General features: G+C 47.5%; 1 protein-coding gene across 1 annotated transcript; it reads right to left on the bottom strand.

The window, feature by feature from the left end:
* Positions 1–360: 360 nt before the first annotated feature.
* Positions 361–16,426, bottom strand: FAM161B (FAM161 centrosomal protein B). The gene is given in 10 exon segments (XM_023183650.3): positions 361–428; positions 431–495; positions 1,690–1,829; positions 3,351–3,450; positions 4,011–4,175; positions 7,296–7,423; positions 8,770–9,116; positions 10,732–11,282; positions 12,634–12,953; positions 16,312–16,426. Coding segments are annotated over 10 exon segments (1,938 nt in total). The 5' UTR covers positions 16,366–16,426.
* Between the last annotated feature and the right edge of the window lie 126 nt (positions 16,427–16,552).

The raw sequence follows: 16,552 nt of genomic DNA, 5'->3' as shown, positions 1-16,552 counted from the left end.
CTCAGCTCATTACAACCTCTGCCTCTTGGGTTCAAGTGATTCTCTTGCCTCAGCCTCCCAAGTAGCTAGGATTACAGGCACGTGTCATCACGCCCAGCTGTATTTTTAGTAGAGACAGAGTTTTGCCATGTTGGCTGGGCTGGTCTCAAACTCCTGATCTCAGATGATCCGCCAGCCTCAGCCTCCCAGTGTGCTGGGATGACAGGCGTGAGCCACTGCGCCTGGCCTATTAACCTGCTACTCTCATTGCCCCATCTTCTAGCAGTAGCCATGACTCGAAACCCAAGTTTTTCCTGCCTTGACTCAAACCCAAGTTAGCTGCTTGATATTTTTCAAAAGCAGAGATTTTAAGTGTAGTGATTAAGCAAGTGATAGGAGATTTTCTGGTGATTGATGAGATAGCTCCCCCAGTACTTTCCTGGGGCAGCCTGTTCTAGAGATCCTTCTAAACCCTGCTCTGGATCTCTGATGTTGAATTTTGTAGTTTCTTGGAACCTGCAGAATAAATTAAAATACAAAAAACAAAAACAAATTTTTTTTTTTCAGACAGGGTCTCACTCTCACCCAAACTGGAGTGCAGTGGTGTGATCTCAGCCCACTGTAGCGTGGACAGTCGAACTCAAGCAACCCTCCCACCTCCACTTCCCAAGAAGCTGGGGTTATAGGCACGTACCACTGCACCCAGCTAATTTTTTTTTTCTTTTTACTTTTTTAGAGACGGGGGTTGCCATGTTGTCCAGGCTGGTCTCAAACTCCTGGGCTCAAGCAATCCATCCACTTCAGCCTCCCAAAGTGCTGGGATTACAGGCGTGAGCCATCGTCCCCGGTCTGAAAAAAGAAAATCTTAAAGCACTGTGTAAGGTTTAAGAATGGTCTCTCCCAGCACTTTGGGAGGCCGAGGCAGGCGAATCATGAGGTCAAGAGATCAAGACCATCCTGGCCAACAAGGTGAAACCCCATCTCTACTAAAAATACAAAAAATAGCTGGGCGTGGTAGTGGGCACCTGTAGTCCCACCTACTCGGGAGGCTGAAGCAGGAGAACCTCTTGAACCTGGGAGGCAGAGGTTGCAATGAATCGAGATTGCACCACTGCACTCCAACCTGGCGACAGAGCAAGACCCCATCTCAAAAAAAAAAGTATCAACATTATTATTATTTTATATGGGATGTAAAAGAAAATTTCTAGGGGTATAAAAAGATAGGAATTAGGGTAGGGGCTGCTAGGATCTAAGATACAAAACAATTGAGAATAGTGGAGATAGATACTATTTTTCGTCCGTTGACTCAATATCAAAATGGGTTATGGAGAAGGTGATACTAATGAGCTACCTTTAAGAAATGCTAGAAAAACAATTTTATAGTTTCATAAGAAGTCAAAATATACACGATTTTTCTTCAAAAATAAAGTAGAAATAGTTTCAGCTCATGGAATTGGAACTGGAATTGGAAAATGATCTGTTTCAAAATGGAAGAAAACGAAACATAATTTGTCAGATTTTATTCACAACTGCACCACTGTCTAAATTCAAACGTGTTACTTGGAGGGAGATCTCTGGATTACTTATTAATATTATATAAATATAGGATTATGATCTCAAAATACCAGTGGCTATTCTAAAGTTTCCTCCCAGTGGTATTGAGTATGACAATTTAGAAAGCTGCAGAATGACAGCAACATCTCAGGTTACCTGGGAAAATCCTTGACTTTGGTCTCCTTCTCTTGAACAGCCCCAGTGCCTTGACCCTTGTTTCTCACAAAGTCTTCCTCCAGCCCAGCCTGCTTCAGGGTGTCTAGATAGCATTGTTCTGCTTCTTTCTTGGCTAGATCCTGTGGGATGGAAATTAATCTGTTGTAGCTATCTTATGAATTACCAGACAATTCTAAAGTACTTAATCAGTATTCTTACAATACTGCCACTACCACCACCACCCTTATTATGGGGCACGGATTTGCATGAAAATTAACCCTTGTTTTCGAGCTTTAATGTGGGTATAAATCACCTGAGGTCTTGTTAAAATGCAGATTTCACATTTGGTAGGTGTCAGATGAGGACCGTAATTGTGTATTTCTGACACTCCCCAGAGATGCCAAACTGTTGATTTAGGAGCCACAATTTTGAAAAGCAATGACTTAGACTTTTGGGAGACAAATGAGACCCAGATTTAAAAGGATGGACTAAAAACCTTCTAAGATTTTAAAGCAACAAAGCATTATCAGGAGCACTAAAATAAAAAATAAGCTACACCAAGACTCTTAATGGAAGGACAGATGGTCTGCATGTGGACCAGAAGATTATTATTTTTTGTTTAAGTATTCCAAGAAAAACATCATAGAGTACTTTGTATTTTTCCTAGACAGGTGAAAGACCTGTTGAGATCTGAAGAGTGAGCTTGCTTAACATTAACATAAAGAAGCATGAAAAAAAAAAAAAAAAGCATGAGAGATTTTGAACAATGCAGATTGCTAAGTAAATCCAAGACCATGCGTGCTTGTGTGCGTGAGAGGAGAAAGATTTACGGCGGGAGGAGGAAGTGGAGCCAGCAAACACCTAGACTAACTATAAGATGGAGCTAATGCCCCACCATTGGAACTAGGTCAGTAGGGAGCCCCAACTTGTCTGAAACTGGAGAGGAAAGGGATCCACAGAGCCTAATGCAGCAGAACCAGAGCATCCTTCCATCCTTATGGAGATCTCAGCTGAGTCCAATGTCCCTAAAAGTCTATAGAGAATATCTTAAAATGATAAGTCTTCCAGGATACTTTGGGTACACTGCCTATGGGTTAGCCCTGCTCCACAAGGAACACACACACACACACACACACACACACACACACACGCATACAAAATAAAAGAAGAAAAAATAATTTCAGGCTTCCAGCCTGAAAGCCACTTAGTCTAGAAAAAGCCAGTGGGGTGTTTGTGGGCATCCTAATCCTTGGAGACTTATAAATGTGCCATAGCTCTAGAGACTGGGGAGGCCCAGGGCCAGCAGCACAGGCAGAAGAGAGAGACCTTTCCAGCACTGTGAACAGTGGCTCCAGAGCGCAGAAAGAGCCAAATGGCCCTGTGTCTCTGGGATTTGATGAACTCTGAATGGTAGACTACAGTGAAAGTTCTAGGAAGTGAAATATCCCTTTACCAATGCCTTTGGAGTCCACTCTTGGATGAAATCAACACAAGCAGCATTCTCTACTATACTATTTATTTTGGGAAAAGAAGGTAGTAATGAAATAAGAATTTCTGGGCCTCAAGGAAATTTTTAATACCCACATATTAAAATGGTTTCATAATTTCTCAGAGCCTTTTTATCTAAGGCAGAAAGAAAACAAATGATGGTTTAGTTTTACCTTGGCAACTTGTTCAAAGAGATACGGCCTTGTTTGTATTCGCTTCTTCATTTCTTCCAGTTCTTTCTTATATTCTTTCGCTCTTTTACGGTCATTGTTCCTGGAATTAGCAAGATTTTTAGAATTACATCGTTTCTAGGCCAGGCGCGGTGGCTCACGCCTGTAATCGCAGCACTTTGGGAGGCCAAGACGGGCAGATCACGAGGTCAGGAGATCGAGACCATCCTGGCTAACACGGTGAAACCCCATCTCTACTAACAATACAAAAAAAGAAAAATTAGCTGGGCGTGGTGGCGGGCGCCTGTAGTCCCAGCTACATGGGAGGCTGAAGCAGGAGAATGGTGTGAACTGGGGGGGCGGAGCTTGCAGTGAGTGGAGATCGCGCCACCGCACTCCAGCCTGGGCAACAGAGCTAGATCTGTCTCAAAAAAAAAAAAAATTACATCGTTTCTAATCCCGAATACCCTTCATTTCCAGTTAAGCAGTGTAACTCTCATGTACACTGTAAATTCCTATCTGACTTGGAAAATCATGACCCCGCCGCTGTGATTACAGGAGCCTACCTACCCCAGTAACTCCATTTTGCATTTTCTGGCAACAGGCCAGTGGTCTGTTGGATCCCAAGGCAAGCACCCCTTTTGACACATAGGGGATACTGACCGGTTTTCTTTCAGTTTTGCTTTGAACACTTCCTCCAGGCTTTTATGGGGATCCATGGCTTTTGCACGCAAGGTCACAGATTTGGACATTGCTTGAGACTTCTTTTTGTGTACCTCCAACCACTGAATACTCTCATCTGCTTTGTTCTTTTTTTCAAGTGCACTTCTAAAGGGAGGAGGCAGAAAGAGAGTATAGATTACCAACCTGGGCATACTGAAAAGCTATCTCAGGCCAGGCGTGGTGGCTCATGCTTGTAGTTCCAGCACTTTGGGAGGCCAAGGCAGCTGGATCACCTGAGGTCAGGAGTCCAAGACCAGCCTGGCCAACATGGTGAAACCTCAACTCTACTAAAAATACAAAAATTAGCTGGGTGTGGTGGTGTGCACCTGTAATCCCAACTACTTAGGAGGCTGAGGCAGGAGAATTGCTTGAACTCAGGAGGCAGAGGTTGCAATGAGCCAAGATCGCACCACTGCACTCCAGCCTGGGCAACAGAGCAAGATTCCATCTCAAAAAAAAAAAAAAAAAATTAAAATAGCCGGGTGTGGTGGCTCACGCCTGTAATCCCAGCACTTTGGGAGGCCAAGGTGGGCAGATCACGAGGTCAAGAGATTGAGACCATCTGGCTAATACTGTGAAACCCCGTCTCTACTAAAAATACAAAATATTAGCTGGGTGTGGTGGCGTGTGCCTGTAGTCCCAGCTACTTGGGAGGCTGAGGCTGGAGAATGGCGTGAACCCAGGAGGTGGAGGTTGCAGTGAGCCGAGATCGCGCCACCGCACTCCAGCCTGGGCGACAGTGAGAGACTCTGTCTCGAAAAATAAATAATAAATAAATAAAATAAAATAAAAGCAATCTTAGTAACCTTTTCTGGAAAGTAAGTTGGTGTTTTCAGTGAATGTGGCATGTAATTTACCTCAACTGGCATTTTAAAAAATAATAAAATTCTAGGATTAAATGCACTGGCAGATGAAGCCTTTCCAGCACTAGGGACATAGTGACTTCCTACCCTAGAAGTGCATTTACTGAACTGGAGAAATGTCAGTTAAAATATCCTTACTGGCCGGGCGCGGTGGCTCAAGCCTGTAATCCCAGCACTTTGGGAGGCCGAGACGGGCGGATCACGAGGTCAGGAGATCGAGACCATCCTGGCTAATATGGTGAAACCCCGTCTCTAATAGAAAATACAAAAAACTAGCCGGGCGACGAGGCGGGCACCTGTAGTCCCAGCTACTCGGGAGGCTGAGACAGGAGAATGGCGTGAACCCGGGAGGTGGAGCTTGCAGTGAGCTGAGATCCGGCCACTGCACTCCAGCCTGGGCGGCAGAGCAAGACTCCGTCTCAAAAAAAAAAAAAATATCCTTACTTAGGCCAGGCGCAGTGGCTCACGCCTGTAATCTCAGCACTTTGGGAGGCTGAAGTGGGTTGATCACGAGGTCAGGAGTTCGAGACCAGCCTGGCCAACAAGGTGAAACCCCATCTCTACTAAAACTACAGAAAAAATTAGCTGGGCGTAGTGGCACATGCCTGTAATCCCAGCTACATGGGAGGCTGAGGCAGGAGAATCACTGAACCCAGGAGGCAGAGGTTGCAGTGAGCTGAGATTGTGCCACTGCACTCCAGCCTGGGCAACAGAGCAAGACTCCATCTCGAAAATATATATATATATCCTTACTTAAATAGCCCAACACTCAATAGGTCTTCATCTATTGATCCAAAATAATACTAATAGCTGCCATTTACTGAGTTCCCTATTAGGAATCAAGTACCATTACATTTCACATAGTCCTCCTAACTGCCGTATGAGGTAAATACTAAATCCCCTTTTTATAGAGGAGGTGATTGAGGCTCAAAGGAGGTAAGCCACTTGCTCAAAGCTACCCAGCATGCCAGTGGAAAAGCCCCTCCTGGACCAGGATCTTTGGCTCCCAAGCCTCTGGCCTTGACCACTCTGCTGTGAACAGTGGGCTGGAAGGCATCTGGGTTCATGGTCCTTTGGGAATACAAATCTGCATATTCAGAGAGAACTGGAAATGAGCCTCCTTCAGTGCAAACTATTTGGCTTCAACTTGTAGCACTTAGTTTGTTCAGTTATCTAAAAGGTAATATGCTGAATTCTTCCAAAGGGAAAATCAATCAAGACTCTTCTATTTGGATGTTTACATTCAGATGGACAGACTGGGAAGGACATGCAAATTTAATCTGCTCATATGTCAGATTCCCTGTGGCTGGAAAGCAGTTGTGGATGTCCTCTATAGGTGAGCCAGCCTCTTTGTTCATGAGGCCTGGGTTCTTGGGCCCTCAGGATACTGAGCAATTAGCCCTGATTTAGTAGGTCTAACTGAAGTCTGAAGAAGAAAGGAGTATCCCTTGGACTGTAAGTACTTTTCTACAATCCGTGCTGTGGGGCTTAAGGATCCAAGTAGGTTCTGAGTACTCCCCTACATGCCCCATGGGAAGGCAGTAAGACATTAGTCCTCTCCCTGGCCTAAGCTGCTCATTACACCATGACCTCTCTTGCCTACTTCAGCTCCGAAGCCTGGTGGAAGAAACCTTGCTGGGGGCTGGCTCAATGAGAACAACAGCGTAACAGAGTCAGGTGAGTTGAAGAGTTAAAAATAAGCAGGCTCTTGCTGCCCAATGGACTCTGACATCTTCCCAAGATGAATCTCAGAGAATCTCAAATCTATGCAATGGATGTCTCATCTTTGCAGCAACTTCAGCCACCTGCTAGCATGCTTCTCTGAATTCTTGTTTCTTGTTACTCCCTTCCTCTCATCCATGGGCTTTTATCCATGTTCTGTCTGGAACCTTCCTTCTCTCCAGGCGTTGTCTGGCCAACTCTTCCTTGTTCTTCAGGTTTCAGGTTTCACTTTAGACATCTATTCCACAAGACAAGACCCCCCTGCTCCAGGCTGCCCAGTGCCCTCTATTTTTACAGTCCCCTCTACCTCCCATCATTGCACTACTCAAAAAAGACAGCCATTGCTTCTTTGCTTTTCTCTATTTCAGACTAGATAATAAACTGTAGGTTCTCTAAGATCTCCAGCCTTAACACTGTGCCTGGCACAGAATAAGCCCACTGTGAATATGTGCTGAATGATGGCTAGCTGTTCTCCAAGCCCCAGGTATGGAGAACCGCAATTGTTCCTGTCCTGATCAGAAAATTCCCTTTGACCCCTTGAGGTGTCTCTGATAACAGGAAAGGAGGTCCGTCAGTAGGGAGGTTTCCAGCATTTGGGGCCAGAATCAGAGCATGGGTCTTGTGCAGCCTGACCACTCACCTGACTGCAGATTCCCTCTTCCTGGTGGCATCTGTGATGTGCACAGGGAGAGTGTTCGCAGAGAGGGAAGCAAGGCCACTCAGAGAACGACTCCTTGGCAGGGGTGGAGCTGGTGGCTGTGGGAAATCCTAGAAGAAACAAAGGCTGGTATTGGTGGGACAGCATGTGTAATGAGTTTCTATCTTTTTTTTTTTTTTTTTTTTTTGAGACAGAGTCTCGTCTCGCTCTTTTGCCCAGGCTAGAGTGCAGTGACGCAATTGAGGCTCACTGCAACCTCCACCTGCCTGGTTCAAGCAGTTCTCTTGCTTCAACCTCCCACGTAGCTGTGACTATACAGTTTGTGAGCCACCACGCCCAGCTAAATTTTTGCAGTTTTAGTGGAGACAGGGTTTCACCATGTTGGTCAGGCTGGTCTCGAATTCCTGACCTCAGGTGATCCACCCGCCTCGGCCTCCCAAAGTGCTGGGATTACAGGTGTGAACCACCACGCCCAGCCGTTTTCTATCTTTACTAGGATTCAATTTAACTGAAGGACTGAAAATGAGAATCTTTTTTTTTTTCCTGGGAATAAGGCAAGGATAATGAGATCTCAAGTTTCGTAACCAACCCAAGACTTGGATATCAATCCTAAAGTTTTTAGTCAAATGAGAAGAGTTCCTTGGAATTGGTATAGGGACATCAACAACTGATCCCAACTCCTTGCCTCTCAGGCCTGCTTGGACTTATTTCTGTGAAATCCTTCTAGAGCAAGGGAGGAAGAGAAGTGTCCCTATGGTTTGTTTTTGTTTTGTTCTGTTTTTGAGATGAACTTTCACTCTTGTTGCCCAGGCTGGAGTGCGGTGGTGCAATCTCAGCTCACTGCAACCTCCGCCTCCCAGGTTCAAGCAATTCTCCTGCCTCAGCCTCTGGAGTAGCTTGGATTACTGGCGCCCGCCACCACACCCAGCTAATTTTTGTATTTTTATCAAAATTAGAGACAGGGTTTTGCCATGTTGGCCAGGCTGGTCTCAAACTCCGGACTGCAGAAGATCTGCCCTCCTCAGCCTCTCAAAGTGCTGGGATTAGAGGCGTAAGCCACCATGCCCAGCCTGTTTTTTGTTGTTATTTTGAGATGGGGTCTCACTCTGTTGCTTAGGCTGGAGTACAGTGGCGTAATCTTGGCTCACTGCATCCAGAAATTCCTGGGCTCAAGTGGTCCTCCCACCTCAGCCTCCTGAATAGCTTGAACTACAGGTACATGCCACCACGTGTGGCAAATATTTGTTTTGTTTTGTTTTTAAGAGATGGGGTCTCTATGTTGCCCCGGCTGGGCTGTGGTCTGGAGTTTATAGGAAAGTGAATCTGTTTACAACTGAGCTGGTGTCTAAAAAAAAGATAGGAAAACCTTGTTGAGAAGTGCTTTCCAGAAAGACCTGGCCCCACCCTGTATTTCAGGCCTTAGCCCTGACCCTCCCACAGCTGCCTGGGCTCTCACCGGCCTCTCTCCAGTGGTGGCAGCACCGCAGGGCCGCTGAGGGTGGTGCAGGTTGGAGGTCCTCAGCAAGAAGGGCTTGTTGCGAGTGGCCTCTTGGGTTTCTCTTCTTTTGGCTGCTTTTCTCTGGAAGGCCTTGTAAAGGCCCTCATAGTCAGGGACCATAGGATTCACCCGCGGCTGGAATCCAAAGTTAGTGTGCAGAAACCCAAGCTTTTCCTGCTGGGTTCGGGTGGCTGTGCGGGGCTGTGGGTTAGGCCGGTTACTAGAGGCGGCGATAGGGGAAGAGGCCATCTGGAGCATGTCCAGGGCTCTCATCTGGATGCGAATTCTCCTGAAGAGCTCAGCTTCTGTGGAGAAAGGATGGTGATGGGTAAGAAAGGACCAGGCATGAAACCTACAGGGTTGGAGAACTTTCCCTCTTTTACACGCTAGCCGTAAGTGTACTGGAGGCAACTATGAACTTTTCAGGAATTCTGACACGTTAACATCCTGTGCGATGCTTGCAGATGGCCTTAATAGGAATATTTATGCCACAGAAAATAACAAACATTACAAACCAGCTTGCTTGCTTTTTTCTGGAAAGCTTTTAAATAAATGTCATCCAGAACACCACTGCCTGTGCCAGTCAGGCTGCAGAAGCAGCGACCATCTACACTCACTGAGCACTTTCTATGACTGCTTCTTTAGAGATGAAGCAGAGGAAGTGCGCCAGTCACCTGCTCCTCTCCCATGTTTCCCCATCTCAGAGAAAGGCCCCACCATCCACCCAGCTGCCCAGGCCCTTTGCCCACATCACTGATTGCTCCATGTCTCTCATCAGTCACAAGTTGTCACTTCCTCCTCTTTAACCTCTCTCCAGTCCATCCTCTTTTCTTCATCCCTGCAACCAGCTGCATAATTTCTCAATTGAACTGTGAAATAGCTTCCTCTTGGCTCAGCAGCCCTCCAGTCTTGCTGCCCTCTTGGATTATCTACACAGCAACCAGAAGGATCCTTCTGAACTAGATTTCTGATCATGGGTCACCCTGCCTCAATCCCTCAGTGGCTCCCCTGTGCCCTTGGGATGAAGTCCAGACTCGCTAGCGTGGCTTGCAAAGCTCCTCATGTCTAGCCCATGCCTGCCTCTCCCTTCCCACTCCCTCTTCTCTCAGCCCTCTACCTTTCCAGCCCTTGCAGATGCTCCACTTTCTCTCCCCTCCATGCCACATTCTGCCTGCTCCACTTCTCCTCCCTCTTCGCCCCTCCTTTAGTTCAGCCCCAGGACCCACTTTCTTAGGGGACCTTCCCTAACTGCTGCCTTCCTTCACCAATCCCCAGGTTAGGTCCCTCTGATATATGCTTCCATGCTTCCCCCTTTAATCCTTGTAAGTAACTCACCACATTTGTATGTATTTGTCTTTATCTGTTGTCCTCACATGTCTACAAACTCCACGTCTGTGTGTTCACCATGGCACAGTGCCTGGAGCATGGCACATGCTACTGAAAAGTGAATAAAGTCTGAGCCCCTTATTTGGAGCTATACTTTTTGAAATGTATAAATAATCATCCCCCAGGTAATTTCAGTGACTGATGCCACCTCACCAGGATGAAGGGGCCATGGGGGAGCATCTCAGGGCAGTAGGCTCATGGTGGCATGAGCCCAAGCTGGTCCTCAGGTGTCTCACTGGTTCTCTATTCCTGCACCTCTTGCTGGTGCAGAGGCCCTCATGTGCATTCACTCAGCTGTCAACAGGATGAACCTTGGGGACACTGTGGGACCTTTCAGTCCTTATTCCATACAGGTCCCTATTGTGTAGACAGACCTAACCCTTCCCGATGGCCTGCATGAAACGTGCAGCCTCTAGTGGGTCCACCCAAGCAGCAAATCTCCAAGCCACGCCAACCCCTGGGCCCTGACTAAATCCCTACGGTGGAACTGGTACCCCAAGGCAGGAGGTAGCAAGGTGGCAAGGATGTCTTTACCCTGGAGTTTCTCCCCAAGGGCTGGCTCCAGAATGGACTTGGGGATCCTTCTGGTGGCCTTCTGCTTGGAGATCTTGGCTTCAGCTGTGGCAGCCAAGTCTCTCTGTCGAGCAGCTTCCTTTAGTTGCTCCTCCTTCTCCAGGAAGCTGAAGGGCTTCAAAGAGGAGAGCAGCAGTTCCTTCCTCTTCTGAATCCCTGCCCGCCTTCGGGCCTCGCTGCGCTCCACGATCTCCTGGTAGAGGGGCAGGTAGACATGTGCAGGCACAGGCTGTGCCCGGAACTGCCTGTGGCACTCAGCCTCTTCCTCGCCCTGCCTCTGGGCCCGCTGCCTCTCCTGCTCAAAGGAGGCAGGTGAGCCCAGCCACTCGGCCTTCTTCCGGGCCTCGCGCAGTGTCATGCGGAATGGCCGAGGGACAGTAATGGATGATGCCCAGGAGCTGACACTTCTGTGCTGGGAGGGAGGCCGGGAGCCTGAGGGTGGCTGGGTCGGAGCCCTGGGAATGTTGGAGGGAAGGTTGCTCAGGGAGCTGCAGCGCCTTGTGGAGCCACACCTGGGAAGAAAGCAGATCCACGTGTGGAGGACAGGGCAGTCAGGAGGCCCTGCTCCCTCCAGACCTCCTCCCAGTCCTCCCTTCCCACTGGTCACAGCTGGCTGCTTGGCCTAACACCACAGCCCCACAGGCCTCTATGTCCATGACCTTCCCACAGACAATCCTGGCAGCCCTAAAGGAAAGTCTCTTCTCAGAATTGATCCCAGAACTGCCACTTTGCACTCTAGTATTTCATATGAGAGAGAACAGTGAGCAGAGTAGAGCTTGAGAGTCAGACAGACCTGGGTTTAAATCTTGCTTCAAACTTTGAGCAAGGTTCTGTTAAAACCTCAATTTCCTCCTACATAGAATGACAAAAATTAATGTCTACTAACCAGGTTATTGGAGGAGAAAGTAAATATTAAATGAGATAAGGTAATGAGATAATGTACACTTTATCTCATTAAATATTTACTTTCTAAGACTTGACCAAGATAAAGGTACTTTGTTGTCATTCTCCGGGAAAGTGTATTTAGGAAAGGCTTCCCTGTATTTTTTTTATTTTTTAATTAATTAATTTTTTTTTTTTGAGATGGAGTCTTGCACTGTTGCCCAAGCTGGGCGTGATCTTGGCTCACTGCAACCTCCACTTCCCAGGTTCAAGCAATTCTCTGCCTCTGCCTCCCGAGTAGCTGCGATTACATGTACCCGCCACCATGCCTGGCTAATTTTTTTATATTTTTAGTAGAGACAGGGTTTCACCATTTTGGCCAGACTGGTCTTGAATTCCTGACCTCATGATCCACCCACCTCAGCTTCCCAGAGTGCTGGAATTACAGGCGTAAACCATGATGCCCAGCCCATTTTTTATTTTATTTTTATTTGTTGAGTCAGAGTCTTGCTCTGTCGCCCAGGCTGGAGTGCAGTGGCATGATCTCAGCTCACTGCAACCTCCATCTCCTGGGCTCAAGGGATCCTCGTGCGTCAGCCTCCTGAGTAGCTGGGATTACAGGCACACACCACGATGAGTGGCTAATTTTTGTTATTTTAGTAGAGATGGGGTTTCACCATGTTGGCCAGGCTGGCCTCCAATTCCTGACCTCAAGTGATCCGCCTGCCTTGGCTTCCCAAAGCGCTGGGAGTGCAGGCAGGAAAGGCTTCCCTTTAATTAATTCCAGGGCATCACTGGACTAAGTGTTGCCCAAAGTGATGTAGGATTCCTGGGGAGGAATCGGAACACCTGTTTGGAACCAAAAGCTGATTCTGAGCTACAACCTCAGTAAATGGCAACTTGCAGAAGTGCTCTTTGCTTTACAGAGGAAGATGAAGCCCAGAGATACGATGTGATCTGTGTGGAGCTGCAGTGCCTTACCTCAGAGCCTGGGGGCACTGGACCTGTACCTTCCCCCTGCCCTTGTCTCGGAAGAAACTCTCCAGGTCCTCCTCATCTTCAGAGAGGTTTTCATCACTCTCTGGGTCAGACTGAAAGAGAGACTCCAACAGACACGGTCTGCCTTTCTGCTTCAGTATCTGGAAGGTCTGGTAAAAGCTCCCAGTTGAGTCAGAAGTAGAATCTATCTCCTCCTCTGGGCTGAGGAACTCGTCAAGTTTGCTGGCCCTGGGCAGAACCAGCCCATCCCCACACAGCTCCTCTCCTGCCTCTGTGTCTGGGGAGGATTTGGGGGAAAATATCTAAAATAGAACAGAAATAGGCTGTGAGTGAAACAATAATTTCAAAGGTATTCAAATCATAACTTAATTTCACTTTGAATAAGCCTCCGTATATTAGGGACTGGGGAGAATTTGGGGTCTGCCAGGTGCACTGGCTCATCCCTGTAATCCCAATACTTGGGGAGGAATTTTTTAAAATAAGATGTGTTTCTTGCTCTAAAGACATTTCACAACTTGGTCTATGAAGTGCGCTTCATTGAAGGGATGGAGAAGGAAGTGAAGAGCTGAAGTTGGTTCCCTACGCCATACAGTGCAGTAAGCTTTTACAGAGTCCCTCACCTGTACCATGCATTCTGACCCCTGCGCTCCAGGAATCCTGCCCATGATGATGGCTGCACTCTGCCTTACTTGGGTTGTACCTACTTCTTGCTCATCTTCCTTCTCCCCCTTCCCTTGTCTCTACTCCTCTGCTTTCCTCATGTTCTAGCTAATTTGCACTCTGTCAAGGAATGGATGATGGCTGGGAGCAGTGGCTCACGCCTGTAATCCCAGTATTTTGGAAGGCTGAGGGAGGTGGATCACCTGAGGTCAGGAGTTCAAGACCAGCTTGACCAACATGGTGAAACCCCATTTCTACAAAAATACAAAAATTAGCTGGGTGTGGTGGTGGGTGCCTGTAACCTCAGCTACTGGGGAGGCTGAGGCAGGAGAATCGCTTGAACCTGGGAGGCGGAGGTGGCAGTAAGATGAGATCACGCCACTGCACTGCAGCCTGGGTAACAAGAGCGAAGCTCCATCTCAAAAAAAAAAAAGGAATGGATGATTAACAAGAGAGACAGTATGGTCTGGCTGGAAGAGCAATGTCCTAAGAAGCAGGACACACAATTAACTTTTTTAGTACTCTATTCATTCATACCATATTTACTGGGTGCCTGATGTGCACTGGGCATTTGGCTGAGAACAAGACAAACAAGATCCTTACTCCCTTGAAGCCTACACTGTAGTAAGAGAAGACAGACAATATAAGATGATAATAAATTCCATGAAAACCATAAACAACTGTGAGGTTATAAAAAGATGGAGGGCTGGCCGGGCGCCGTGGCTCATGCCTGTAATCCCAGCACTTTGGGAGGCGGAGGCAGGCAGATCAAGAGGTCAGGAGATCGAGACCATCCTGGCTAACACAGTGAAACCCTGTCTCTACTAAAAATACAAAAAATTACCCGGGCGTGGTGGTGGGTGCCTGTAGTCCCAGCTACTCCGGAGGCTGAGGAAGGAGAATGGCGTGAACCAGGGAGGTGGAGCTTGCAGTGAGCCGAGATTGTGCCACTGCACTCCAGCCTGGGTGACAGAGACTCCGTCTCACAAAAAAAAAAAAAAAAAAAAAAAAGATTGCCTATGGAAAGCTTTTTGGTTGATAACAGTCTATCAGATTAAGGTTATTAAGAATGTACTTGTAATCAGTACATCAGTTAGGTTTATTAACTTGCTGCAGGACACTACCAAAAACCATAGGGAACTTAGGGTCGGAGGTGTGATTTTTATAGGGCTGGCCAGCTTCCCTGATTGATTCTGGAATGGTGTTGTCATGAAGTGGGGACAATTTAATAAGTGAATGAGCTTTTTTTTTTTTTTTTTTTAGGCAGGATTTTGCTCTGTCACCCAGGTTCTGGAGTGCAGTGGTGCAATCATGCCTCATTGCAGCCTGAACCTCCTGAGCTCACGTGATGATCCTCCCACCTCAGCCTCCCAAGTAGCTGGGACTACAGCACGCACCACCACATCTGGCTAATTTTTAAATTTTTTGTAGAGACGGGGTTTCACCATGTTGCCCAGGCTGGTCTCCAACTCCTGAGCTCAAATGATTCGCCTGCCTTGGCCTCCCAAAGTGCTGGGATTACAGGCGTGAGCCACTGGGCCCCGCCCAAAGGCAATTGTTATTCAAAAGGTGAGAAGAATAAAGTAGGGTGGGTAACTAATTGATCAGTAAACAGTATCGTTTGGAAGAAGGAGTGTTAGTAATTTTGCACCTATAGTATGGACCTGAAACACTGTTTCCTGATGCTCTTGGCATTATCTATGCCTATGACAGTCTGAGTTATACTTTCTCAGTCCTGGGCTGATTTTTATTTTTCATTGTGGAGGAACTTTGAATTGACAATTGATTGATGAGGAGCCAGCCTTACTAAAATCCAGGGTAAGAGTCAGAGGTATGTATGCACCCTAGCCCTGGCTCTGCTACAAAGAGTGTGCGATCTTGGGCACATTTTTTCTTTTTTTTTTTTAAAGACAACTTTATTAAGATATAATTTCTATACAATATATTCGCTCATTTAAAGTGTACAATTCAGTAGTTTTGATATATACACAGAGTTGTGCAACTACCATCACAATTTTAGAACACCTTCATCGCCCCTAAAATAAACGCCATACTCTTTAGTAGTCACTCCCTATTTCCCCTAACCATCCACACCCCGCCCCACCAACCCTAAGCAATCGCAAGTCTACTTTCTGTCTTTAAGAATTTGGGGTCCGCGAGGCGCACTGGCTCACGGTAATCCTAGCACTTTGGAAGGCCTTGGTGGATCACTGGAGGCAGGCGCCACCACACCTGGGTTTGTTTTTTGTTTTTTTTTTTTTGAGACAGAGTCTCGCTCTGTCGCCAGGCTGGAGTGCAGTGGTGCGATCTCAGCTCCCTGCAAGCTCCGCCTCCCGGGTTCAAGTGATTCTCCTGCCTCAACCTTCCCAGTAGCTGGGACTACAGGCGTGCGCCACCATGCCCAGCTAATTTTTGTATTTTCAGTAGAGACGAGGGTTTTGCCATGGAAACCAGCCTGGTCTCGATTCCTTGACCTTGTGATCCGCTTGCCTCGGCCTCCCAAAGTGCTAGGATTACAGGCGTGAGCCACCGCGCCTACCTTTTTTTTTTTTTTTTTAATTTTTAGTAGAGCCGGGGTTTCACCATGTTGGCCAGGCTGGTCTCGAACTCCTGACCTCAGGTGATCCACCCGCCTCGGCCTCCCAAAGTGTTGGGGTTACAGGAGTGAGCCACCACCCCGGTCAAATGTGGGGGGCAATTTTCTTAATCTGTGTGTGCCTCAGTTTTCTACGAAAAAGGGACGACAATTGGTCATAGAGTACTAACAGGATAAGCGAAAACTTATGTGACATTGCCTATAAGGAGCCTCGTATGAAGTCCGAGAGGTTCAGGTCTCCAAATCAGAATTCGCCTCCTGATCCCTAAACGCTCATTTTTAACCCCACGCCCCTCCGTGACACGCCCCTGCTGTCTGTTTCCAAGGCAACGCCAAACAGTTTCCTCTCTAGGATTCCTTTCCCGGGGGCAGTCCTGCTTCCTCCCTTCTCTTTCTCTCCTCACCTGACGGCTTCCCTCCGCGCCTCCGGGGGCTCCCTCAGGCCTCTCTACGGTCATTTCAGCTGGACAGAGGCAGCAGCGGCTGTAACAGCGATAGGGGCAGCAGCAGCTGCAGCTCTAGCTATGCGGAGCCAGGGTCCACCCCTTTGTAGCTTTGGCGTCTGATTGGCTTCCAGGGCAGCCCGCCCGAGGAGGCAAAGTTCGTTTTCCGATTGGCCTATTCTCTTCGCGCATTTTATTTCCG

Source organism: Piliocolobus tephrosceles, chromosome 6, assembly GCF_002776525.5.
Source record: "Piliocolobus tephrosceles isolate RC106 chromosome 6, ASM277652v3, whole genome shotgun sequence".
NCBI classification, from domain to species: Eukaryota; Metazoa; Chordata; class Mammalia; order Primates; family Cercopithecidae; genus Piliocolobus; species Piliocolobus tephrosceles.
This window is presented reverse-complemented; position numbering and strand designations above follow the sequence as displayed.